The 27,241-nt window shown below is 42.6% G+C and overlaps 1 protein-coding gene and 1 long non-coding RNA gene across 3 annotated transcripts in view; both read left to right on the plus strand.

The window, feature by feature from the left end:
• The window catches only part of BNIP3 (BCL2 interacting protein 3), a 103,521-nt gene extending 79,678 nt beyond the window's left edge, over nt 1–23,843 (plus strand). For both annotated transcript variants that reach the window (XM_055068190.2, XM_055068191.2), the window contains exons 3-6: nt 3,103–3,157; nt 7,604–7,671; nt 10,272–10,424; nt 17,629–23,843. In XM_055068190.2, the coding sequence (XP_054924165.1) occupies nt 3,103–3,157; nt 7,604–7,671; nt 10,272–10,424; nt 17,629–17,671 (319 nt within the window). In that variant the 3' untranslated portion in view covers nt 17,672–23,843. The remainder of the gene's footprint in view (nt 1–3,102; nt 3,158–7,603; nt 7,672–10,271; nt 10,425–17,628) is intronic.
• A 516-nt stretch (nt 23,844–24,359) lies between these two features.
• On the plus strand, nt 24,360–27,174 carry LOC140220014 (uncharacterized). Its single transcript, XR_011896263.1, has 2 exons — nt 24,360–25,794; nt 26,831–27,174. It is a non-coding gene; the product is annotated as an uncharacterized lncRNA (long non-coding RNA).
• The last annotated feature ends 67 nt before the right edge of the window (nt 27,175–27,241 follow it).

Raw genomic sequence — 27,241 nt, forward strand, 5'->3', positions numbered from 1 at the left:
TGTCAGAGGACTTCTTCATAACCTCGACAACATTACAGAACTACTGCACAAACAATATCCAAAGTTGCTGTGTGTGCAAGAGACACATCTGAAACCTACTAACATTAATTTCCTTCATAATTACTCTATCTTCTGGAATGACTGCGACGAGGCTACCGCCTCTGGCGGTGTAGCAATAGTAGCCCTCAAATCTGTCGCTTGCCGACCCGTCGCCCTCAACACACCCCTTGAGGCACTGTTAGTTTGGGCCATTCTTTTTAATAAATTAGTAACTGTGTGTTCCATTTATATACCACCAAAGCAGCATCCCGAAAAAACAGACTTTTATAACCTCATTGATCAGCTTCCTGAGCCTAACATACTCGTGGGAGATTTTAACGCTCATAACACGATGTGGGGAGACTCACGACACGATGCGAGAGGTCGACTCATTGAAAATTTCCTTTTAACCTCCAGTGCGTGCTTCTTTAATAAGAAAGAACTGACATATTATAATCCACATCATAATTCATACTCGTCAATAGACCTATCTATCGGCTCTGCTTCTGTCTTTCCTGATTTAGAATGGTCTGCAATTAAAAATACATTTGGAAGTGATCACGTCCCATTAACACTAAACCTAGTAACAAAACATGACTTCCCTCCACCTGTCCCTCGCTGGAAACGAGCCAAAGCTAATTGGAAATGCTTTAAACAATCCGCCTACATATCACAAGCTTTTATAAATGATTTTAGCTCAGATCATGCCGTATCATATTTTACCGCTTTTAATTATCATTGAAGCAGAAGAAAAGTTCATTCCCCAAACAAGTAGCACTTCATTGAAAAGACGAGTCCCCTGGTGGAATGAACATTGTAGAGAGGGACGGAGGAGACAAAATAAAGCTTGGGGCAAACTACGTGAATGCCGTACGGCTGAAAATTTAGTAGAATTTAAACAGGTGAAATTTCAGGGAAGAAGAATGCGGCGATAGGAAAAGAGGGCAACCTGGCAGAGGTTCCTTTCAGCTATAAATTCATATACTCAAGAGGCTAAAGTATGGCACGGGCTTACAAGGCTAACGGGACTGGAAATTCATCCGTTGCCCCTAGTAAACGATGAAGGGAATAGCTTGGAAGATCAAGCTGATGTACTTGGGGAACATTCTGAGCGCATTTCCAGCTCAAATCATAATTCTAAGGTATCCCTAATGGACAAACAAATAGCAGTACATGAGGCCATCAACCACAAATGCAGACAGAACGAATTATATAACCTGCCGTTTAACATTGCCGAGTTGACAGCTGCCTTGGCTGCATGTCAGAACTCTGCACCTGGACCTGACAGGATCATGTATGACATGCTTAAAGATCTCCACAGCGATACTCAAATAACGCTACTCGCACTTTTCAATGTTATATGGGCTGCCGGGTACCCCCCCATCTACCGTATTTACTCGCATAATGATCGCACTCGCGTAATGATCGCACCCCTGAATTTTGTCGTCAAAATGAGATTTTTTTTCGTGTGTAATGATCGCGCCTTGAACTTGTCGCAGCGATATGTCGTGTGCCAAGTCTAGCTAATGATGATTGCGCTTACCATCTGTCGAATGCTACGTGAACGACTCTTGAAAACATACCAAGCGGTCTGCACGCACCCAACATTCTTAAGCAGATGCCCCATTTCATTCCTTTCATCACTTTCCGCACATCCATAAAAAAAAAGCTACAACCAAACTTGCCTCGGCTTTATTAGTTGTAGGCTTCATAATGGTTTTGGTCAACAACAGCACAAAGGGCGCCTTTCGATTCTTCTGGTCTGCACTCGTGGGCACGCAACAAATCACGAGCGGCAACGATAGTGGCCACGTTTACAATGATACATTAGAAATGTACCCTTATTTATACGCCGACGCTTGTAACGCAGCTAAGATATCCACCCACCCTTAGCGGAAACGTGCTGTATTAGGATAGCAGTGAAGACATATGCCGCAGTTCCCGCAGCATGCCCGCCATGTGTTTCTATGCCACTGGCAGCTAAGCGCGCCCATCTCTGTTTCTGTCCCCTCAAAGTGGACATGGCTACATTATTGTCGCAAACTTGCCGATATTAACGATATTATTCATTACTGATACGGAAGAAACTGTTTCAATGTGTGTAATGTACTCACGAGAAGAAAAATAATCTCATTCGGCGCGTTTGACTTGCTCCGCCGGCCGCCATTTTTGTTATGGTGTCCCACACAAACAGCGGCAGCCGCCTGCTTGTCATCTCGCAGCAATTGCGGTGCTGTAGAGTGCAAAACTTCGTAGAAATTATTTTAAAAATGAGCCTGGGTTCACTGATCAAGTTTGCTCAACTGAAATGTTCACTATTCAAAAATTCGTTTAACCAAAAGATTTTTGCATTGAATGTATAGGAAAACTGTCAGGAATTTTCAAAAAGTTCGTTATTCTGAAATATTCGTTTGTACAAACCAATGTTTGTACAACTGGGAGTTTACTGTACCTATTCCTTGCTGAAAAATTGGGCACATGTTTGGTGTATATTTTTTTTAGGAGCTCATAATGCCTTTTTTATGTCAGTTTCCTACTTTCAACCCATATAAAGTGGGTGTGCTTTTGATTGGGGGACGTTTAGAATTGGGGAAAATACTGCCAAATGAATTGGCTGTGTTTTCATGTTTTTTCTGCCTCTTGTTTAATTGGACCTACTGGATAATGCGACCAGTTTTGGTGGTCCCATCAGGGTTGAATCAATAGAAGTCAACTGTATTATGACTGATGCATAATGCGTCTATAATTACACATTTTCACACTTGTTTTTTTGGCTATGAATGGAGGTAGCACCCAAGTCAATGGCTTCCATACAGCTGTCTGCTACGTATTGAAAAGAGTTAACTGCTGGAACTGCAGGCCCTGTCTATCCGAGCACTGCTGCGATTTCATTTCTGTATGTCTTGTGCGATGTATTTGTTGGCAACAACACTTCCGCAGTTTCATTTTTGTGAATCTCGTTTTAATTATTTCGTCAGTAGTGTCGTGCTGAGCAGGTAACCTCTTGAACTTTCGCGATGTGAATTGCAGCGTCAATTTTATTTGGCGTCTTCTTGTCCGCAGTCCCAAGAGCCCACACAGTCCGGCAAGTGAAACCGTCCCCTTCATCATAAACAGGGTACGTGTGGCTTCTGCACGCTCTCGCCTTGCCTATTGTTTGTTTGTGCCGAAGCAAGAGCGTATTTTGTCTTCTCCAAAGATAGCCATATAATCCAAGCACACTTTTGATGAAGGTAGATAGCTTCGGGCTGAGTTGTTGTTTGTAACCCATCCTTTTGTTTGGGGCAATATATGACAGAAAGGCAGGATAGAAAAAGGTACGTGTGTTTGTCACCTCTGTTGCGTTGTTGCATTTTGGTTGGGCCAAAGAAATATGAGAAAGGGAGACACTTTAGCAATGATGGGAAGAGAAGCTTGATTAAGCTAGCTGTGTTTTCGAGAAATTAGAGACAAGAATTTGATATTTTGTGCAGGCATCCACATATAGGTCAAGTGATTTCTTAATGTATTGAAATCGAGACTGACATTCAATGCACAATGTGCATGGATTTGAATGAAGAGCAACGGAAAGTAGATAGCATGAAATTTAAACCTTCCTTGCTTGGTGTACTGAGGTTGAGCATTATATTAGTTCATGCCATCAACTGGTGCACGGCCATATATTTGTGTTCAAATGAATCTAGCTGGAGATTAAGGTAGCCTAAAGACAGTGAAAGATTTTTAAATATGAAAGGCTGGCTACACTTGGCGATGGACATAGTTCGTTCCTGACAAACGACATTGTGAAAGTACAGTGACCTCTGTTTCTTTTTTCAAATAAATTAAGAAGAAGATCTTGAACTTATCGTTGCTTTTCTAGTATTCAAGTTTCATTAAAGGTAGCACTGATGTGTGCCTCTGCTCGCATTGCCATTGTTAAGTAGAATAAATGTCTTTATACTCAAAACATTGTTCACTGATTGTGTCAAAACATGTGTCGCTGATTGGTTAAACAGCTTTGAGACTCCAGCCGCAGAGCTGAAAGATCAAGCAGCGATTGACTGACCCGATGTTTCTCTTGAGATAGAAATTGTACACGTGGTCGAAGTGTGTTCGTGATATTGCTGTTGGCAATGTAGCTGCCTGGCTGTCTTCAGTGCAAGAGTGTATGCGTGGCCTGTACACCACGCGCTGGAGGTCGTGTGATCTGCCGCGGGTGCCAAGGCGAAAAGTTAAGCATGCAGCGCTGAGCCAAGAAGGCTGGCAGCCTGATCCGCACCGTGTGATGCGCACCGTGCGCTCGCGTGCCCGTTGTTAGAGGTTGTGCTACCTGCTGATGTGGAGGTGTCGCACAGTTGAAATGGTAAAGGCAAAAGCAGCATTAAACATTATCCGTTGTGATTCGAGTGGCAATTCAATGAAAAAGAAATATTCGCCTCCATTTTACCCTGTAAGAATGGATGTACAGCGCATCTGGTGTGGATGTTAGACAATGTTACACAAGCATCACCATCTCAAGTGATGTACGTCATGCACGCACATGTATGGAAGTGCAGCATACATCCTCATTCTTCTAGGCCGTTCGTGAGACGCAGGTGCCTTATTGAATTAAATTAATGTTTAAAAGTAAATTGCATTGGAAAATGCATAAAGTATGCCTTACAAGCTGCAGACATGATAGCTTCGGATTGTTATTCGAATATACGAGACAACATAAATCTGTTATGCGGAAACTGAAAGGCAAAGAAAGCCCCCTTCCAGCTGCCGTTTGAGGTCTGTCTGAGTGGCCGCAACCGCTAGGTGGTGGTACTGTTAGCACACCGTACATCCTCTTTCTTATGGGCCCTCTGCCTAACGGAAGTGCGTCATTGAACTGATTGAATTAAAATGTGTTACAAAATTCATGAAATATGACTTGCACACAACCTAGAGATGTAGTATGGGATTGTTACTCAAATATACAAGAAAACATAATTCTGTTAAACAGAAAGCCAAACACAAACCTCTTTTCCAACTGACGTTTTTTGGGTGAGCATGCCACGGAAAATTTGACCAACTAAATGCTAACAGCTTCGCTGTTAGCCTTGCTGCAGCGGGACTTTCGCCGCACAATCCTAGCGATTACACTGCTTGGATGCAGAGACCACATTATAGATCCCTCTTGGACTTCATTAGATCCGCATATCTTTTGTCATTCATTTAAACATCCTTATTCGCCCACATCCCATACTCCTGTATGCCCTGAGCGTTTACCCTTGCAGTAAATAAAACAACAACAACAAAAAACACAGCTTCACTGTAAGATAGCCCACATAAATAAGCCTCAGGAAACACTCCATGCAAGTGAGCTGTCACCAAGTCAAATTTTTCAGTTTTGCCCACAGTCCAGTGATGTATGCTGTCTAACAGGCCAGCAACAATCTGTATAGAACCTACTATACTGGTTTTATAGGTCTGATCTATTCTACTGTTACTTCTGTTTGAATTCTGTTAGAACTTCTGTTAGAATTTTCGCTATGGTTTACTTTGGGACATGCACACATGATTCCTGCTGCTAGCACTCCTTGTCACATCAGCTTTATGATTGTGAGTGGTTGCAGTCATCGAGTTAAGTCTGTTCAGGTGTGCCACTGGTTTTGTGACAGCACCCTTGTATAGTGTAAGCAAATGTTTACTGCCGTTAATATTGCCCGTAAATCTACAATAGTTTAATGGTACATGTTATAGCATATACTGCTTTGCTGTCGATGTCGATGCTTCACTTTTTGGGTGAAATTGCCACTCTTTTTCGCCAGGGTGACAATTTGTGCCATTGCCAAGGACCAGCCTGGTTGCGCAACATGAGCAGCTTGCTGGTGTGAAAGCACCTCAGTAATGACTTTTCTGGGGTCACATACATTGTCCACAGACATTCTGACCACAGACATTGTCCTTTACGCAGACGATACAAATGTTTTTTTTACATCTAATAACCTTTCGTCTCTCACTCGTACTGTTAACTTATGGCTTCAAAATTTGTCCTGCTGGTTAGATGCAAATAAACTCTTATTGAATGTTAGGAAAACCAAATACATTGTCTTCTCATCCATTAATAAACCAGTTCACCTTGATAGTTCTATAACGTTTAGATCATGTCCATTAGAGCAAGCCTCAGAATACAAGTTTTTAGGGGTAATATTTCATGAAAATCTTCGATGGACAAGTCACGTGAATTTTATAAAGGGTATCATTGCTAAATCAATTGGAATGCTAAATAGATTTCGGACGTTGTTGCCAATAAGATTAAAACGGCAACTTTATTTTAGTACTGTACATTCCCGTATACAATATTGTCTACTAGTTTGGGGGGTTACATCAAAGTATAATTTGGAACGACTATACATAATGCAGAAGAAAAGTATACGATTCATTCAAAACCTGTCCAGTCGTGATCATACATCCCCATACTTTGCCGAGAACCGGATACTTCACATAGAAATGTTATATAAACAGCGTTTGTTGGAATTGATATTTCTCGAATTAAAAGCAAATCGTGAGCTGTTTTTTCATACATATACAAATACGGAGACACCATATTATTTCAGAAATAAGAACTTTGTAAAGATTAAAACGAGAACTAGATACGGTGTGCAATTATTAAAATGGCAAATTCCGAACCTACTGAATTGTTATCCATCGTTTTTAGATACAATGGAGAGTGCTCCCTCCTTGCTTGCTTTCAGAAAACTAACCAAAATGTATTTCCTCCAACAGTTGTAATTTTGTTGTACATTTGTTTTGTTCTCTTCAAATCCAATTGTAGTCCATCGGCCTTAATAGTTCTGTGTCTTGTTGATGATGAATGTGTTGACGACTAATTCTGTCATTCTTCCTTATCTTGCTTTATCGTGTTTGATACTCTGTATATGCATTTTTATTTGTATGTGTTTGATATTATGCAGTGTGTTTTGAAGCGTGTTGCGCTCATGTTGTGTGCTGCGCGTGCTGTCTGGTGTCAAAGGCCTAGTCAGGTGGCTTTTAATGCCGCCTTTTGTCTTGGCACCAAGACAAACCACTCTTGAGCGTTGTTTTGTCAATAAACAAATAAACAAACAAACAAACAAACAAACATCTCCGTACAGTAAACATGATCAAATTATAGTTGACTTGATTTTTTAAATGTTACACGTGCCCCTAGCTTTTCGTATAAGGGTGATCTGCCTGGCTGTTAAGTATGTTGTAGTTTCCAGTGGAGTTTATTTTCGGGATGTGTTTGAATTGCTTGAAGCACAACTGGTTGATTTATTTCTATAAACTTGGAGGTGTAGGCCTGTGCTGCTTTGAGAATCTGGGGCCTGCAAGATCGCCTTAATGCAGCTCCTTTCCTATCCTCTACAATGCCTTTTACCTTTACATGTTATGAAAAAATAGCATGAAACTCAAATACGAAATAAAAGAAACAATCTCGGTGTCATTGTCCTTCAGTAAATCTCACTAAATTTCCACAGTCTCTCAAACCTGGCTCCTCTTCAGTGCCTTGAGAGAGGCACTGAGAACTCCTAAAATTTCAAAGTTTGACATTGTCTGGCTCTCTCTTGCTGTGTAGGAGGAGAAGCAAATTGCGACCGATTGGATCTGGGACTGGAGCAGCCGCCCTGACCAGCAGCCTCCCAAGTGAGTCTCTCATTCTGTGCATCATTTGCATGTAAGAAGGAGAAAGGCCAGGAGAAAGAATCATGGCGACAATTGCAAAGCCTAGTCGTAAAAAGATCTGAAGGAAAGGCTGATGCGAAATAGGCCCCCACCACATCATAGGCAAGTGTTAATTTCTAGTTGCCAAGAGAGAGCCCTCACGCTGCGATCTGCTAGCCTCCTGGTTAGCTCAAATGGTAGAGCAACTGCCCCAGAAAGGTGTTGGTCCCGGTTTCAAACCCTGTGCCAAATAAAGTTTCCTTCAACTGCAAAACTTTCTTTCTGTGAAACTCATTTGGGTTTTCTTTGTGGTTTCGTCAACAGTTTGGCGAATGACAATTTTTCTCTTGAAGGCCTCTAGGAAGCATGGTTCGAGCACCTTGGGGATGGGGATTGAGACGTAAAGAGGAAATAAAGGAGAGAGAAGGTCGTGGCGGTAACGGCCAGTGGCTGTCAGCAGCAGGCGGCAGCTCACTTACAGGTTAGACACCAGCCCAGTATGCTCCAGGAACCTGAGGAGACACCTGAAGATTAAGCTGTGGTGCCAGCCAAGGAGTAAAAGTTGTGATGCCAAGCGTGTGCAGTGTATGAAGAGTATAAAATGGAGAGTGAGTGGCAAGGGCCGATTGTGATGAGGGCATCATTAAAAGATACCACTAACTGAACAGGGGCTTGAAATGTCTGGCAACCAAAAAGAGCATATTTTTCAATTGACAGCACGCAGGTGAGCCCAAAAGGAAGGAGGGGGGCATCATAGGAGTTGGTGCTTGCTGATCCTAGCTGCCCGACGTCATGGGCGCTTCCAGTCTTTTTCCTTCCTCCATGCTCGTTTGGAGCACTGCAACATTTTGTCTTTCCTTCCCCTGCATTGTGTCATGAAACTGCAAAATTTTGTCCCCAATAAACAAATGCCAACTACCTTTGGCAACAAGCTATATTGATGTGCGTCATCAATGAAACTGCAAAGTGACATAGGCCCTGTACACATGACAAAACCAATTGTGTGATGGTCTAGAAAGCCTTGAGAGCTGAGCATCATGAATATGTAGCTGAAGAAAGTGGTGTATTTTTTAACTCTGGGAAGTAACTAAATGTGTTTTGCAGATTCTGTTAATGCTTTGCCTTGTCATTCTTTTCAACTAAGCCTTGAAGCTAGGTCAGAAAGTTAGATGAAAAACTTGGATGAAACTTACCAGACCCCTAATCCCAATTACTTGTTTCTTAGTCCTAAGTGATCAATGGACAGGCTCCTGTGTTAGCAGCTAGCACACATGTAAACATGTTGTGCACACATTTTTTTTTTTGCTTTGGGATATAGGTGTACTAACCTGTGCATCGGTGATTGTATTTAATGAATGTTAAGTCTGCTGCATGCCAGATATATTCAATCATTACTCCATTACATGAACAATTCATTGCCATACACTTATTATACATGAACTATTGTTTTTTAACCAAGACCGTATTTATCATACAGCATAGCACTTTATTCATTGTCCTTATGTTAGGTTGTTTAGTAACGATATGTAGTAGACCTGGACAATGCCTGTTGTTATGATGGGCAGTCATGAGTTGCATTGTTATACCTGGACTGCTTTGTGCTGCTACAGTAGCCCTCCGTTTATTCGACCCTAGCGGGACCGACGAAATTGATCGAATTATCTTTCGCGTTGAATTTAACAATGTACAAAAAAGAAAAAAAAGCTAGAAAGTACAGCTAATTGATTTGGCAGTATTAGCCCAATTCAAACGTGTCCCCTAATCAAGTGCATGCACACTTTCTGTGTGCCCAAAGTAGAAAAATACCTTAGACGTTACATTAAAGCTCCCAAGCTAAGTAGAAATGTAATGTGCAAGTAGAAGTGTAATGTGTAATGTGCGATTTTTTTAGCAAGAAAAATAAGCAAAGGTCTTGGCACCTGTTGCGCAATAGTGGCTGGTTTTCTAGAGTCAGCTTCGCTGCAGTACATCCGTGTTTTGCGGTAAGGCACACATACGCCATAAAGGCGATTTTGGTTTCATATCTGATTCCGCCGTGCAGGCAATTTAAGGCCCCATTTTCTTGGGGAAAAAAAAAGCGCCCTTTAGGATAGGGTAAATATTGTAATCAGACATCGTAACCTATGGTTAATGCTTTGAAAATCCTATGGTTATGGTTTTAATGCTTTGAAAATAGGCATTTTCGACAGGAGAGTCGTGTGTTCAGCGCACTCACTGTCCCCTTGGCTCCATCAAGACAGATGCTGCTGCTACAGGGGTCACTATTCTGGTCACTAGGAGGGCAGGTGCATGCCGACAGCTCAAGTTTGAATGATTTGGCAAGGGCCAATGTTGAAATCAAAATAATTAAGGTTTGGGCCCATGGAAATGCATGGGCGCTTGCCAGGACCTTTGGTTTGATCGAATTGACTGAAAAATCGAATTAACCAGAGTCTCAGAAGTCAGAAGTCTACTGTATTGCCATTCATTTACTACATGCACTGCCATATATTTACACTATATATGTATTGCTCCTGCGGTCCGAGTTCCAGGTTGCATTGGAGGATGCTCTGCTCAAGCTTGGGTGCATTCTTTTTATGCAGGGATTGGAACTTCCGTCACCCACCAAGTGTGGGTGGCATCCGGAAACGCCCCGTGTTGAGTTTGCGTGGTTCGCGCATCATCCGCCTGGCCGACATCTTTCCCCTACTGCTGCTCAGCAACATCCTCTCAATACTGCTGGGGGCTGGCATTGGGTGTGTGCTTTGCTGCTGTTTGATACTTTCATGCATGCACTTATATTTCTTATTTAACTTCTTTATGCCGCAGTGTTTACATGTAGATAAAGTGCAGATGTATTACCAGGAACAGCTTGGCATTTGATCATGCATGCAAGAATGTGCATTCCAAAAAATGCAAGATGTTCCAAAAGTCACAGAAGTTGGGAATGTGAAAGCATGACAGTGAAACAGTCATCAGAATTGTCTGCATCAGACTCCATCGTTTTTGTCATTAGCAATTGTGGTCATCATTTCATTGCAGACACAGTGGAAGAATTGCTTCATCTCTGCTGTTTGCAGTTCCACCAACTGACATCCTATTATCCTACAATGTATACTTATTGAATGTACAAACAGAACCCTAATTAACATACTGGTCGTGTATGCATCTTCTGACTATGAGGACTGGAATGATGTGCTTCATTCCGTCATTTATGCTTATAATACTGCAAAGCATTAAAAAATTAGGCCTTTTTATCTGTTTTCTGCATATTCACCTGTTAGCTGCAGTGACAGAGTCCTACCATTCTACTTTCACAATGAGTACTTGGTTGCCAAGAACGGTGCCTCACCAAAGAAGCCTGTTATTGCGTGTATTTGTACCGTGACATCACAGCACCAATCGAAGCAGCACTATGACAGCCGACACCAGTCTTTTTCTTACACTAAAGGAGACTTGTGTAGCTAAGGACTCAACGCAACCGCTACCTATGTCAAAAGTGGGCTGTCCAGCAAGCCCGAGAGGCGGCGACGAGGCAAGGCCTCGAAGTCCCCTCATGGGAGACCTGAGCCCGGGTCGTCAAATTTGCCGGATTCAGAATAAAGTTGTTTCCATCCATCCATTCTCCCAGTGTACTGGCCCACTCATTCTAGGTTGCTTGGGTGGCTTAACCTGCATGGTGATTAGAAGTGGTAAAACAAGAAACATTGCTGGAGCCAACATTTTGACACAGGGGCTTGTCTCCTGCGTGCCAATCTTCCATTACATTTTGCCTTCATTTATCCTCATCCTTGTCTTGGATATAACTCGCACATCGCTGTGCCATTCTTATCGCTAGTATTGGCCATGTTGCAACCCAAATCGACAGTGTGCATTCTTTGGGTGCTTCCCCCGAGGCAGCGGCACCGCCGAGATGTCAACAGCAGTGCCTGACGCAGACTGTGACGGGCAAACAGGCACCCCAAATCGACAATTCTTTGGGTGCTTCCTCCGAGGCAGTGGCGCTGCCAAGATCTCAACAGCAGTGCCCGACGCAGACTTTGACGGGCAAACGAGCGGCTTACTTAGAAGCGATCGTGTCTGCCATCCTCCACAGAGGTGGTAACAAGCATGAACTGTTTTGTGGAAGGAACACGAACGAAATCTGTTTCAAGATTGCCTCGTCGTTGGTTCAAAGGTTGGACATCAGAGACAAAGTTCTGTGAACTGTGCAACACCTTGAATTCCCTTGTGCAGGGAACTAGGGAAGAAGAACGTTTTAAAGCGTACCTTTGGTGCAGAGAGGGTGTGCTGAGGTGTCCCAACTTCTGCAGACATGGGTGTCCTGACGTCTGCAGACATGTGTGAGCTCTGACTAGAATCTGACTACTTGTTTCAATATATAATTAAATCTTTTTCTTTCGCTCTTACTCCCAATGCACTCTTCCGTAGCACGAAGGATTCCTTGCCTAAACGCTACCCCAAGTCTCGACAACCACTTGACATGCTGCATGAAGAAAAAAAGGAATGGAAAATTAAATAAAATGTCACAAAATGTGGGCCAGGCTTTGCACGTCTTGTCCATCATACATTTTGTACAAGGCGCAACTTTGGACGAGGATACAAGGTGAAGAAAAGACAAGGGCAGGAGATGACATTCAACTGGGAATACCTATTGCAAACGTCCTTGTGTGCGCTTTGGTTTACGCCCTCATTCAAAGTCTTGTAGGTAGGTTTTGAACTATGCACAACCAACTGGCCTAATCTTAGATGTTTCCATTCTTGAATGATGGTCGTGCGTTTCGGTTGTGTTGCATCCTCCAGAGTGAGCACCTCCACAGCTACCATCATGGAAGTTTCCTTTTTAGTTTGTTGTGTGTTTGAATTCTCAGGTGGCTTTCAAACACTTCTCGACCATTTGACTAGGATCAAGACCTGTGGGATCCTATGCAAGCTGCCGTAAAAATATATTGACATGGGCCAAGTTGCTTTTGTTCCTAGCACTGGTCGATCGTTGTTTCTTGGTAGGAATTTGTGTTTGTGCTTCACAGAGCTGTTCTTATTAATGAAAGAACAATACATGGGCAAGAATGAGAAATTTCCTGTGTCGACTACCACATTTAACCAAGTTTTGGTTGAAGTGCTCCAAAGTACGGAAAGCATGATAGCTTGGCATGGAGCACGAAACCAGGAACACTGACGGTGCAATATGGTGCCATATGGCGGAGGGCAGTGATCCCACTGTGCTGGCATTAAATTTTATGTGACCATACCATGCATAGTACAGTTGTACTACACATGAGCATATTATGTACTATGTGCATGGGCATATTATACAGACATACTATGCACATGTAGTACTTGTGGGTGCCACTCTGCCTGTCTCCACCTGACAGCTGCTAATATAGAAGACACAATAGAAAGTAGGAAGGTCAAGAAGGCGTGACTAAACGTAATTTGCCGCATACTGGAAGCACAGAGGTAAAGAAAAAATATGTAATGTGACGTCATGTTACATACGCAAGTTGTAGTTGTAATACAGTGAACTTGTGTTCATTCGACCGTGACAAAACCGAGGAAATAGGCTGAATTATCCAGCGGGTCAAAATAAACAAGTTTGAAGTTTATTACAGACAGGGTGTCTACTGACTGGGAAAACTGAGAATTCTCAGGGATTTTGCATAGTCTGGAAATACTCAGGGAAAACTCAGGGAATTTATGTTTATATCTGGGAAAATTAGCTGTAATTTTATTGAAAGGGAATGAAAGTTGCGTGAATGCTGGCTTCAGTAACAGGAATCGTAATGAATCGTCTTAGACGCTGTGTCGTCGGCTGGAGGAGTTGCCAGTGTACAGTCAACAACCGATTTTCTGGACAATCGATTTTGGTACATGCCCGATAATAAGACGGCTTCGCGGCACCACCATGTACTCCATACAGTAAATGTATAAGAACGCCTGAAATTTCGGACGCAACAAATCTTTGCCGTCCAATTTTCCAGACTTGTTGCCGTGGCTGCAGGTCCGACTCGGCATTAATCAAAACCACCACCGCCGCCATTTTGATCATCTCGCCAACTCGAATCAGCGCTCTTGCATGCAGATCCGCTGACAGCCGTAGTCACCGTAGCCTCCGTAGCCACCGTAGCCATGCAAGGCTTCGCTGCGACATTTGCTATTAAGGCTCTTGCCGTTCGGTGCCATGTTTTTCACTGAAAGAATTCGCCACTGTCAGTAATGGCACCGACTCCACTTCTGTAATCCTCACGATTGTTCTCGAAGCTTAGGAAGCATGGTGCATTGCATAATACCGGTTCCTGAATGGCAGCTTCGCCTCATTACAGAGGTGCTACGCGGTGAAGCGTACGTGAAGTATTGCGGTGAAGCTTAACAAGTGTGGGAAGGGGCAATTGTCGCGGGACACAGTATGTATTCCATAATTGTACACGCATGCGCCCACCGTCTCCTGTCACAGTGCGAGCACCGATATGCCTAATCAGTGTACTGGCAGGCCTTCAGAACTTTTTTGGATGTGCCTGTGACGATTTGAGCCCTTAAGGGTGGTAAAAAACGTGCATTAATTTTTTCGGACTGCCCGATTCGATTTTTCGCACGTTTTCATGGTCCCTAGGGAGTCTGAAAAATCGGACCTTGACTGTACAACTGCCCAAGAGGATACTTCAAATGGTCTATGGGGCGAATGCACGGCAGAATGAGGACAAGAACAAAGTGACCGTTGCATTGAGGAATGATTGGGAAAGGAACTGTGCCACCTCTTCTTTGAAGGAGCTTGAGCTCAAAAAGCAAAGTGTTGGCTGATACAAAGATGCGGGTGACCCTCATCAAAATCAAAATAAACTCTTGAAAGCAGTGAAACACAAAACGGAGGCATTGTGCGTCGGCTGAGAGTAGAAAACTTATTTGTGACAAAGTTCGTGCCTAATACCAATGATCTTGCTATCACTTGATAGAAATAGCTTATATTCAAAAATATTTGCTCATTTTATTTGGTTTTGAAAATGTTCGACTTGATTCACATGAGCTTTGTCATTTTTCTTTTTCAAATATATTTTATTTGCTGTGCATTTTGCTATCCCCTCTGTTCACTTTTCTATATTGAATAAAATAAGCACTACTCCTTACTATTCAAACTGGATTAAGTTGTTTATTTAATTTTTTAAAATGCTTACTTGAGAGTGACAGCATCGGGCAATGTGGTGTCCGGCCTGTCTTGACATAAAATAAAGTTCTGTGTCACTGAGGGAAAACCTGGAAAACTCAGGGGAAATTGAATATGTCAACTTGGTAGATACCTGAAGACTTCCTTGAGCAGCACAATGCATTTTAGACATTTCCTGTACGTAACAAAATTATAAAGGGTCCCAAACAATTCGCACATCAAGAAAAAAAAAAATCACTGGAAAGTATGTGAGACAAGCATATTTTTTTAACAATTATTCATAAAATCAGGGCAATGGACATGCATGAGTTGTAGGTAGCAAAACACCAGACATTGAATGATAACTAAGGATGCGGTTTTTGGTTTACATGGGTCTAGAAATGGAAAGAAACAGAAAAAGACACAGAAACACAGCACCGATTCATTTAGCAGTAAAATTTGCCCAATTTTAACATGTGCCAAAATCAAACGTGCTCCCACTTTCTTTGTGGGTTCAAAGTAGGAAACTGATGTAGAAATGATGTTAGACTCCTAAACAAAGTATAAATCATGCACACACACAATTTTTTAGCAAAGAAAACATAGTGGGCTTCTGAATCTGGCAATAAAAAAAAAGACAAAACCAGCTAACTCTACCGTCCCAGAATAGAAATTTGTTTACCTAATGCCCATCATCATCACTCGCAGATAGCACTTTATCGCTGTTTATGAAGAACCAAAACAGGTCACCCTCCGTACGGTCCATAGTGCGTGTGATGTTCTGCATTTTTATATTTATTTACCATACTTACTCGAATATAGGTTGGCTCCTCAATATTGAACTCTCTGAGAGTAGTACAAACTTTATTGAACTCTCTGAGAAATAGAAAAAAAATTATTTGTGTTGTTGGCGTTGGTGTGACCACACGACGGAAAAGGCTATGAACCCTCAACCTCTGGTGGGAGTTGAACTCACAAACATTGGTGTTAATGAAGGCAAAGTTGATTAAGGCACAGTTAATAAAGATTGAGGTAATTAAGGCACTCGAACCCACAACTTTTGGTGGGAGTCGAACCCACGACAATTGGTGGGAGTCGAACTCACAAACTTTGGTGTTAATTAAGGCAAAGTTGATTAAGGCACAGTTAATAATGATAGAGTTAATTGAGGCACTGCAACCCACGACCTTTGGTGGGAGTTGAACCAAGAACTAGATGTCCCAATAACTAGTTATTCAACGACTGAAAGAGCATAGGCGTTGTGTGGTGGTTGTAATGCTTTCACGTTCATCCATGTAGGGACAACTAAGTGCCCCATTAATTTTTTACCATGAGCTCGGCTACCAAATGTCATCGGAACTACCAGAAAAGTTGTTTTCATTGAATGCTTTGCACCCACATTTGGCACCATAAACGATGTCCGCCTTGGTGCCATCAATTGTGTTGGAGATGCAGCGTTCCCCAAGGTCAGTCTGAACAATCTCCAGACTGGCCTTATGGCAGATGCGACAGAAGAATTCTGTTAGCTCCATGCTTTTGCCAGCTTTGTTTACGAGTATGGGTCATGATTCTTTGGTCACGAATATAAGTTGATAGCTCATTTTTGGGTAACATTTTTGAAATAAAAGGTCGACCTATATTCAAATGAATGCTGTAATTTATTTTTGCAGTACTGCAGGCCCCAAAGTGTGGGGCCTCGCAAGAGGGGCATCAAAGAAATCATGCAACAAGCACTGGTCTAAAACAGCAAAAACAGTAGTGAATCACAAACCATGAACAATGTTAAAGAAATATACATTGCGACACAACAATGAGCATCTGGTTAATGTTGACAATAAATGTTCCAAACAAATTATTAGAGCTCTTGGAAAAAAAGGCAGCTGTAAAAGAAGGAGCACTTCACATTATGATGATACTGTCAAATGAACCACTGCCATGAAGCATACATTGTGGCAATGTGTTCCAGTGTGTGACTGTTCGAGGGAAAAAAGGCAACTTAAATGCATTAATTCGGGTTGTAAATGGTGTTATCAATTCAGCATTCAGTGATGTATGCAATTCTTCAGAGCATTAAAGAACATGTGATGCGACTTGTTGCTAGCTGAACATGTGTAATAACTTATTGCTTGAATGAGCTTTCGTAATGCTGAAATCGGTGCATCGCCGTCACGCTATTTGAGAACTCATTCTGTCGCCATCCATTTTCGTTATCTTGTAATGGCAATGATGATGATACTGGCTAAGCTGGCACTTGCGATAGGCTGTTGCAAACATTGCGAATGCTTTGGTTTCATACTGGATTGAATTTGTCTGAAAAAAAAAAAAGGTGTGCATTAGAATTGCGTAAATACTGTAATAATTCATTGTGAGCTGTTATTTTTGCTTTAAGATCATCTTGCTGCAAGCCAACATTCAGTGCTTTTGACAGGAGATGATGTGTATTAGATCAATTCACTGTACCCTAAGCGCTGCCAAGACAGGCGTGGCCACTATTGGAGTCATCACTGTGGTCATGATTGACCTTCGGGAGTGAAATAACAAAAGTTTGGGCCCATAGAAATGTATGGGCCCCAGCTGGCACCAGTCAGAATTGAATTTGATGAAAAACTGAATTAACGAGAGTGAAATAATGCAAGTCCACTGTATATGGAGCAGCTGTTCGGTAGGAAGTGTAGGAAATCAAAAACTGCTTTGCGAAATGTGGAGAGTGAGACTTCTATGAATGCACCATTTGCGCATTTCCCCAGTGTTGCCTGCTAAGTATCAAACGGGGCATATAACCAACGACTGGGGAGTAATTTTTAATTTATGTCATTTTGCAGGGTGTGCATTGGCCGGCGTATGAGGGTGGCCAACGTTGAGTGATCTCACCGTCATGGTGTCTCCAACGACGCGGGCACAGATGCTGCGACGTGGTTTGAAGGCTCTGCGCCCGTCGTCGATCAACGCTGCTTCTCTTTTCCTCGATCGCCCAGCGCCTGACCAGTTGTCGACTTGCTGTGGACTGGCTCACCAGAGCGGTTGCCAGATGAACCCCCCAGAAAACGGCAGGCTTGCCCTTTCCACACGATGCGTATCCAGAATGATCCGGTCTGCAGATACGGCAGTCTAATGTAACTTCCCGTGTCTTACGTAGTGAGAGAATCACTCATCCATATTTAGTGCAATTAGTTTTGACAGTGGTGTACATCTTTTTAGAAAAAAAAGGAAAAGAAGAGAAAAAATAAAGAAAGATGGTTGTGCTTTTGGAGATTTGCAAATTCAGTCACCTGCTGCATATCCGTGCAAAATGTGTGCACAACGCCGCTCGTCTACTCGATGCCGGCCGTGCAATACCTAAGCACTGTCGTGCAAGAGGTGAGCAAATTCTGTGAGTAGGCAAGGCATGGCTACATGACTGGTATAGCATTTAATGACATTCACTGTGGTATGTTCCTGCCACACCAAATTATGTGCACATGTCACGTGCTTGAACCGGATTGCGTTTGACCTTCCAGTGCTCTTGAGGCAACACACCACTTGCATTGTCAATGTACTCGGCACAGAATGAACACGTCATGCCCACAAGTTGTGCTGTGTCATGCCTCCAAGTTGTCGCCAGTAAGAGGCTGCGAGCGGTATTGTACGCACACATTATGCAACGTGATTCGGTGTTCTGCTTCCTTGTCCCATACTCTTTGTCTTTCAGACTATTCAGCGCGGACCCACCTTTTCGAAAGCTCTTCCACTGTTAAAGAAAAAAGCTTTTGCAGCCTGGTATTTAATATGGGCCTTCGGTGCAGAACACTTAACTTACTGTACAAATCGGCAGGCTTTGGGAAATGTAGATTACTTTGTGCATTTCTAGAATGCCTTTCTTATGAAATCATATGTCAATCAATGGAATGCCATTTTTTAAGCTTGTGCCTGTGTTGTAGCAACGTTAACACGACTGGCCTAATACAAGTGATAAACCGCGTGCTATCATTGCAAGAGAATTGTACTTTGGTAGCACTGTGCATTCATTAAGTGCTGTAGCATTCTTTCAATACATAAGCTTTACTTAGGCATGGTCCAAGCACTGCTGTTGCTATTTTGTGCTTTAATTGATATTCGGGATGCCTTTGTAGTTTGTCTTGCCTAACAGAACTGCAACTGTTGTTTTTCTATGCCGTATTCTTCTGCTGTATGGCCCGCAGCTGGCGCGTGTAGCCCACAGCAGTAAATTTTCGCACAAAATTTTCCCTATGGTTGCTCATACTTGCTTTTGCAGGGACTACTTCTTGCTGAATATAGCTTTTCTTTATTTTCTCAGATGTTCACATATTACTTTGTGCATTTGTTAATTTATATATGATTGCCTATCCACGGGCAAATTTATGCAGCGAAAGCAAGCGGCTTATCTTGTTGCGAGTGACATTCACTTGCATGTAGGTAGTTGCCTATATAAACTGAAAATATTGCTTGTGGGCAGGAAAAATAGTTCTGGGACTTCACTCCGTCATTTTAACATGCCTATCTTTTTTTCTTTCTTTCCGGCGTCCCGAAGGTAAGAGGTCATAATAATTTTGATATCAACACTGGCACTTCTTTGGCTTTGACAACCTGCCATCACCTATGTATATTGCTTATGTCACGAAAGATCTTCAGCTTCTTATATATAGCATGTGGTCTATACACCAGAAAATGCACCAGATTCTGTCTGTCTGCAGTGCCTGTCCTGCTTCATGCCACCTCAACACCCTTGCACTGTTGCTTGCGATTAAAAAGCAGTGTATTTCCACATGAAAGCAAACTGTACCAGTGTGTATTTTCAGAAGCCTTAGTCGATGTTCTCTGCCCTGGTGTTCATGGTTGTGGGTTGACTTTGGCGGCATACGCTTCTGGGTGCCTGTATAAATCTATCCTGAAGTATGCAAACTTGGGTTTTCGATGACTGTGAGTGGCACCGGGAGCGGGAGGCATTCAGGGAACAATTGCTGTGTTTATCTCCGGTTGTCGAAACTTTAACCAGGCATTGGAGGAAATGCAGTTTGAGAGAAACAAATGAACAGCTTAGCGAAACTGCACAAGTCATCTACTGTTCAAATTTGCACTTTTTACTGGTCACTTATGTAACTCTTCCGTGAACGTACTCTTGGAGAGTCACTTTCGAATATATTACTTTCAGTGTGCATTGATTGGATGGTTGAGCAGAATCTATCAAATCGTACAACGCACCACGTACTACGCCATGCGAAAGTGATGATATCCGAAAGTCATCGTCCAAGGATATGTCCCCTGGACTTAACTGTGCTCACTTCTGGATGCTTCAGTTTTGCTGTATGTGCCCTGGAATACCGTATTTACTCGCATAATGATCGCACTCGCGTAATGATCGCACCCCTGAATTTTGTCGTCAAAATTAGATTTTTTTTTATCTCCCGTGTAATGATCGCACCCCGAACTTGCCGCAGCGATATGTCGTGTGCCAAGTCTAGCTAATAATTATCGTGCTTACCATCTGTCGACTGCTACGCGAACGACTCGTCTGCACGCACCAAACATTCTTAAGCATATGCCTCGTTTCATTTACTTTCATCACTTTCCGCACTTCCATGACAAAAAGAGGTACAGCCAAACTTGTCTTTATTATGGGTAGGCTTTACAATGGTTGTGGTCAACAAAAACAAAAAAGGCGCCTTTCGATTCTTTTCACCTGCACTCGCGAGCACGCAACAAATCGCGCGCGGCAATGATAGTAGCCACGTTTACACTGATACGTTAAAAGTGTACCCTATTCATACGCCGACGCTTGTAACACAGCTAAGATATTCGCCCACCCTTAGCGGAAACGTGCCGTGTTAGGATAGTAGTGAAGCCAGATGCCGCAGTTTCCGCAGCACGCCGGGCATGCGTTTCTGTAACTGGCAGCTAAGTGCGCCCATCTGTTTCTGTCCCCTCAAAGTGGACATGGCTACGTTATTGCCGCAAACTTGCTGATATTAACGATATTATTCATCACTGATATGGAAGAAACTGTTTCAATGCACGTAATGTACTCACGAGAAGAAAAAAAAATCGCGTTCAGCGCGTTCGGCTTGCTCCGCCGGCCGTCATTTTTGTTTTGGTGTCCCGCACCCGCATCCCGCAGCAAACGCGGGACGAAAAAAAAATTTCTTTTTCGCGCGAAATTTAACCCGCGTAATTATCGCACCCCTGAATTTGCGTCAATTTTTCTGACAAAAAGTGCGATCATTATGCGAGTAAATACGGTAAGAATAAAAGTGAGACTTAAAAGGTGGTTTCACTGCAGGGGTTGTTGTTGGCCCAGTGGTACCATGTCTTGTTCGATTTTGGCGGTATTGAACATTTATTTGGGGGGGGGGGGGGGAACAAAGGAATCGTATAGCGACATGAGTATTTGGCCTGCTTCCAAAGACGTTGACTCACTGCAGTCGGCATTTTTCTGTGGCACACGCTTTCATGTGTGCCATGTAACACACAGCTGCGACCTCGCCCGGCAACTTTTAGCATAGCTTGAATTTGGCAAGATTTCCATGGCTCTTACATTTTGCTTTCGTGTGCAATGCGCTGAATTGCACGACAGAAAGCAAATTTTCAAATGCTTAGTAAGTTTCAAAAGGCTGATCTCGCTTCACTTCTTTCCCAATGCGAAACCCTCATTGTTCGTTCAGTGCTGAAAGGCAGCATGAATAACCGATGCTGTCTACCATTCCTCCTGCAGGCCTGTGTAAAGTGTGCTTTGCTGTTATCGTACAGTTTACATACTCGAAATAAATGGCTCACAGACTTCCTGTGCCATATGTCTTGTTACATACTCGAGTTTTTGTGCTATTCTATGTAGTTGGCAGCGATGTTTCCTTAAGTCGCTGGAAAAAAAAAAAGGACAAGTAGTGTAATTTTCAGTCATTGCAATGTATAATTTCATCATGTGTTACTATAAGTAGAGAGCTTTGCTCATAGCTGGGCTGTTATGACCATAACAGAATGTACGCCAGTGGGGGCATGTTCTCCAACTAGTATGAAAAATTTGTCGTTTATGTATAAATTTATCGTGCCAGGCTGCAAAATCTTATTCTTTGTCAGTGTGGTTAGGTCTAGCTGGTTTTTCATCTAGCGTGGTTTTAAGAAGTTTGCATCCTGCATGAAAATGTACTTTTGTATTTACATCCCCTCCTTAAAATAGCATGCACACTGATACTTGCAAGAAAAAGTTTGTTATACCAGATGATTTGTAATATGCGTGTTTGTTATGTTGAGGTTTCGCTGTATTGGCTGGGAGACATCTCTCAAACAATATTATTCCTATTGTCTTTTGGGTTTATAGGCCTTCTTTATAGTCCTTTATAGGATTAAAGGTTTATAGGTGTTTTTGTATGAAAAAAAAAAAAGAAAACCTTCCTTCTGCCAAGCTGATTTTATTCGCATTAGCGTGAAGAGAGGTTAGAAAGCAGATGTGTATTATGTCTTTCAGTTTTGAACTTTAAAGTTCACAACACATTGCAGGGTGCTCGCCGAATGGCTCGATGTGCATTACTTATGCAGGAACACCTTCATAGATTCGCCAGAATTGTGGCAGGGTGCGTGTTCTTGCACATTCACAAGGGTCCTTCCTGCCTGGTGATGAATATCCACACTCCATATCCAACATTAAAAAGAGGGAGAGAATTATTTTGCGGCTATTTTCACTCAAATTAGCCATATTTGTTAGAAATGTAGGCATCTGAGCTTGCAGTCTCCTTTGGTGCAGAATGTGAGCTAAATTTGTCACATTTTCACAATACTCTGCACCGCTATTTCGAGGGTGTACTAGTGCCGGGTTCTTGGATTTTCTTGATAGCCTTTGTTTTGTAGCGAGGAACTTGTTGCTCTCGCATCTAGTACAGTTTAAAAAAAAAACACTTGATGGTGAAGAAGGCGCATTTCTGTACTTTTGGTCGACCTGCAGGCATACGGGATTAGATGAAAAGTGAAACGCTATATTTCATAACCATTTTGTAAATTTTTTGATGCTTTGAACCCTGTAGATTTGTAATATTTTAGGATGTTGGGGTCATCGTAGAGAGCCTGGTGCCCATGTTCTTTTGGTGATGTGAAAAGGGAACAATGTTCGAGGGGTTGGCTTGGGATTTTCTTTGAAGCTTTTTTTGCACATAAATTGGGATGTTGCATCAGAAGAGTGTAGTTCATTTCCTCCTGCTGCCCTGTGTTGGTCGCATGCATGCATGTAGCCATTGCACCCCGATTGGCTGGTGCTTATCGAAGCTAAATGGCTCTTGCTGTGCCACCAGCTCAGGGTCCTCTAACATGTAATGACTAGGTAAGTGCAGACGCTCATGATATTGAAGGATTGGTGATGAGCTTCAATGTGAATAGTTTAGGACTGTCATGAATGAGTAACCAGCTGTTGCACAGTTAAGAGTCAAGCTGTAGGTATTGAAGCAAACTGAACCTTTTTGTTACGGTGACACGTTGATTCCAGTGCCATTGAATGGCTGAACATGGTCTACTGATGCTGCAGGCATTTAGTTGAGTAAGATGTCAAAAAAAAGTTGGTGGTAATTGTAGCTAAATCAGTCATCCTTTATAAGCAACTTGGCCAAAACTTGGATTTATCACTTTTCGCTGGCACCTTGACTTCAGCTCTTTGGCTTGACTGTGCGACAGCTGTCGTAACCTATGTGGTGTGTACATAACTTTGAACAAGTGTTGTTGTGTTTGTTTTTTGTGCTTGGGTGCACTTGGTTTTATCGTTTGTCTTGTGAGCTGCACTTGGCAGAGTTTGCACTTATTGTATATTACATTTTGTCTTCAGTACATATGGTGCGCTGGCAGTGCGCTTTAATTTTGTTTTCTTTCTGACAGTGCTCCAACACTGATGCCTAACATGTGGCCCATCTTTTCGTTTGTGTATAGAGGGTGCATTCGGTGTAACTTGCAGAGGGTGGTATTTGTTTGATGTTTTCTCTTCACATTCTCAAGATGGAGAGAATGTATGTGACGAAATGGTGCAGCCCTTTGTATGTGTTGGTTGAAATAAACAGATGACCGTTTACTTGCTTCTGCTTTGGACTGATAAAATGATGCAGGCCTCTAAGTAGCTATGTTGGGCATGGTGTTATAAAATGGACAAATGAAACTACAACGGCAGCATTGAAGGAATCGCCTTCAAAATATCGCCTTGGCAAGTTTGGGACCTTATAAGTTTAAAGCGCAGCTCTTAGGCGCCTGTTCCTGCATTGAGCGTCGGCGTGCCTCGGTGTTGTTAAACCTCGCAACTGAGCGAACAAGCACAGCGCAAGATGAAAGCGAATGCGGGGCGCAGCGGGAAATGAAATAAGAGCGCGCGAGGAAGAAAGTGGAGAAGGAGGAGGCTACAGTAGGGGGTGTTGCTACAGTGAAATTACAGTGTACTATGTAGTGAAAGCATGAGGCGGAAAGCGGAGGGGAGACTGCCTGCGCATGCGCCGAGCTGCCGGCGGCCAGGCCCCGCACACTCTGAAGTTCATCAAATGGCCACAGAGGGCGAAAAATCAATCGAGGCGTTTCAGCGTAAGCGTGCAAGTGGAGCTACTGTAATTTGGTCGAATACTTTAATTTGTGCTTTTTCTGCTAGGGGCGCTGAACATGCTGAATTTTTTACTTTACACAAACCATTGACATAAACAATCGAGGTGTCTGAGGATGTTTTGTTACCTCAGGCAAATAGGCAGTTGATTTTTTTAAAATTTGATTGTTGAAGCTGCTTTTTAGTCATAGCGTCAAGGTTTTTGTACTTGATTAACCACCGACAGCCGACAGCCTATTGGTATCGATGTGTTTCCTGGCCGTTGGCGTTCGAATACTACGGCGGTAAAACATTTTCGATAGCATGCTGGTTTCGTCTGTGAGTTATTACATAGACTTGCTGTAAAGAGGTCTACTCTTGGCAAAAAATAGTGTCTCATTTTGTTTAGGCGTTGATTATCGTAATGAATGCGGCGGAGGTTGAGGGAGTACGCTTGAAGGTACGTTTTTATGCCGTTGATCTCCATAACACCGTAAGTACGCAAACCGATGTCACAGAACACCCGATGCATCATTGTGTGTTCTCCGTCATCGCTTGTTTGCTGTACGCCTACTAATTCTTCATTTCTTCAAGTGTTGTATCCTCCTTTTGTCCTTGTTCTCTTGTGCTTCACTTACAGTATGTCGTTCCGTCAGCTGTAATGCGCATTTGCAAAACCAATACGTTTGATAAGACGCAGTGGTTATCATAATTTTAATACACATGTATTAAGCTGGCACATATGGTTCAGATACAGATGCCTGTATGCGGACTTGCACGACGTTGATGAGGAGATTAGGATAATTATGACACCCGTAAGGAAAAGGCAGCTGACGGCCGTAGGCTGTTGCGTTCTTTCCGCCAAACTACCCGGCCTGGTAGTGCCAGGCCCCGCACACTCTCAAGTTCAAGAAATGGCCACAGAGGGCGAAAAAATCGACCGCGCGCCGCTGCTATTAAACAAGCATAGTAAAACACCTCAAGGGATTCCCGAGTTAGTTTCAATATCTCCCGCTAGGGGCGCCGTAATAAGCGCAATTCTTTTTTACAAACTTTCTCCTACAGTTAGCGAAGCATGTTTATTACATAAGATAAGCCATAAAATTATCTTTGCTAATTAGCTACTGTACTTTTCATGAGTAAGTTTACTGTTTTTGTCATTATAAACGCAAATAGCGTTCAGCATCATCGATCTTCCACGTGACCCCTCGCCTGGATTCAAAATTTTTTTCGAGTGCATGGCGGCACGGATTCATTCGTTCGTACACTTAGACTGGTTGCTTCTTTGTTGCTAAAATTAGTTTAATTTATTGCGATTCGATGTCTCGCGTTACTTTACTTGGGGTGAAGTGACGTGTTTGCAAGTGGACATGTAAGCCCGAAAGCTACGTTTCGGTCGTAAGCCATGTGTCTGCATCGAAATGGGAACCGTATTCTGCGACTGAGGACAGCAGTACCGGTGAGTCGTTTAATATCGCTGCCTGAATCCTTAAGTAATATTGCTCTCGTTAATTTACAGGCGGAGACAAGTTAACGAACTACATGCTGCATTACATATGGGCAGTTAGGACCCTCCGTTGCTGTTTCCGAAATAAACTTTTAGTTGCGAATTCACGAAAGAGAAAGCTATATCGGAACGCGCGTCACATTTCTTATCTCGCAGCCGTAGCCATGGGTGACAGAGTGGACTTATCAATGCATTTTTTTTCGAGTCCGCCTGCAAGTTCTTTCGTCCGCAGAACCCAATAACCCTTCGATAAACTGAAGCTAAAGTATTGAATTTATTGTATCAAACAGCTGCACGCACGATAATTCACCCATATTTCGTACCTGCTGGTTCGAAATGTTCTTGCTGTTTAGTTTGGTTTACCTGAGGACATTTATTTTTGTAGTGGTGAAGCGGTTCATCACGTTCATGCAGAAAAAGAATGCATCATTGATAATAGCTTCATGTCTTTCATGGATTTGCTTGTGAAACCAGCAGTGTGATCTCTTCTATTGTATAAAATGAGCGCACAAATGTTCTGTTGACACTCATTGTAGTTAGGTAGATACCAAAGTTATGAACAGTGGCAATATTTATTTAACCCCACAAAGCCCAACATATCATTTTTGATAAGCTGGATTCGATGCCTGAAAAATTTCATTTTGTGCTATAAACCCAATGTACAGCTCATACTAGCCTTTTCGATATTCTGGAGGGAGTGTTCAGTTGTGAATAGTTCAGCAAATGAATTACTAATTCGGTAATCATCATACTAATTCATTTTACTGAATTGTAATTTTGCTGTTTTCTTCGTACTAATATACTCTCTGTGACCAGAAATATGTGTTAGCAAGTATTTTTTTTTTTTTAAGTTTCTTTGACGTGAGACGATGTGCATTTGCATGTGTTCTGCAGTCACAAACCATTACAGTGTCACAGTTTCTTGCATTTCACATAGCAAAATTGATCTTTTTTTCAATTTCTGATTGAGTCAAAATTTATTTTCCAGACATGCAGTAAAAAGGATGGTGCCTGTGTAAAGCAAGGCACTCACGCATTGAAGAGAACCTTCTGTCTACTACAAGGCCATTGTGTGGACTTTGGCCGCTACTTCGCAATGCAAGCTGCTCACTTTCAACGGCAACTGTCGGTTCAAACAGGTGGGACGCTCTTTCCAACCTGTTTGCACTGCTGGTTGTCGCTTGTTACCAGACCGCCAGGTCAGACAACGAAGTAGGAGCTCGCGTTAATTATTCCAGCGTATCTCGACATGCAAATTTTATTGTTGTTGTTGCACGAGAATGTACAGGGACACTGCTTTTCTTCTGCCAATAAAGTCGCACGTTCAGTTCACTCACTTGTCTTGTTTGTATGGGCGTCAGTAGAGGCTCTTTGGTCTCCTGGCAATTAGAGCGCACCA

This window comes from Dermacentor andersoni, chromosome 8 (assembly GCF_023375885.2).
Source record: "Dermacentor andersoni chromosome 8, qqDerAnde1_hic_scaffold, whole genome shotgun sequence".
In the NCBI taxonomy this organism is placed as follows: Eukaryota; Metazoa; Arthropoda; class Arachnida; order Ixodida; family Ixodidae; genus Dermacentor; species Dermacentor andersoni.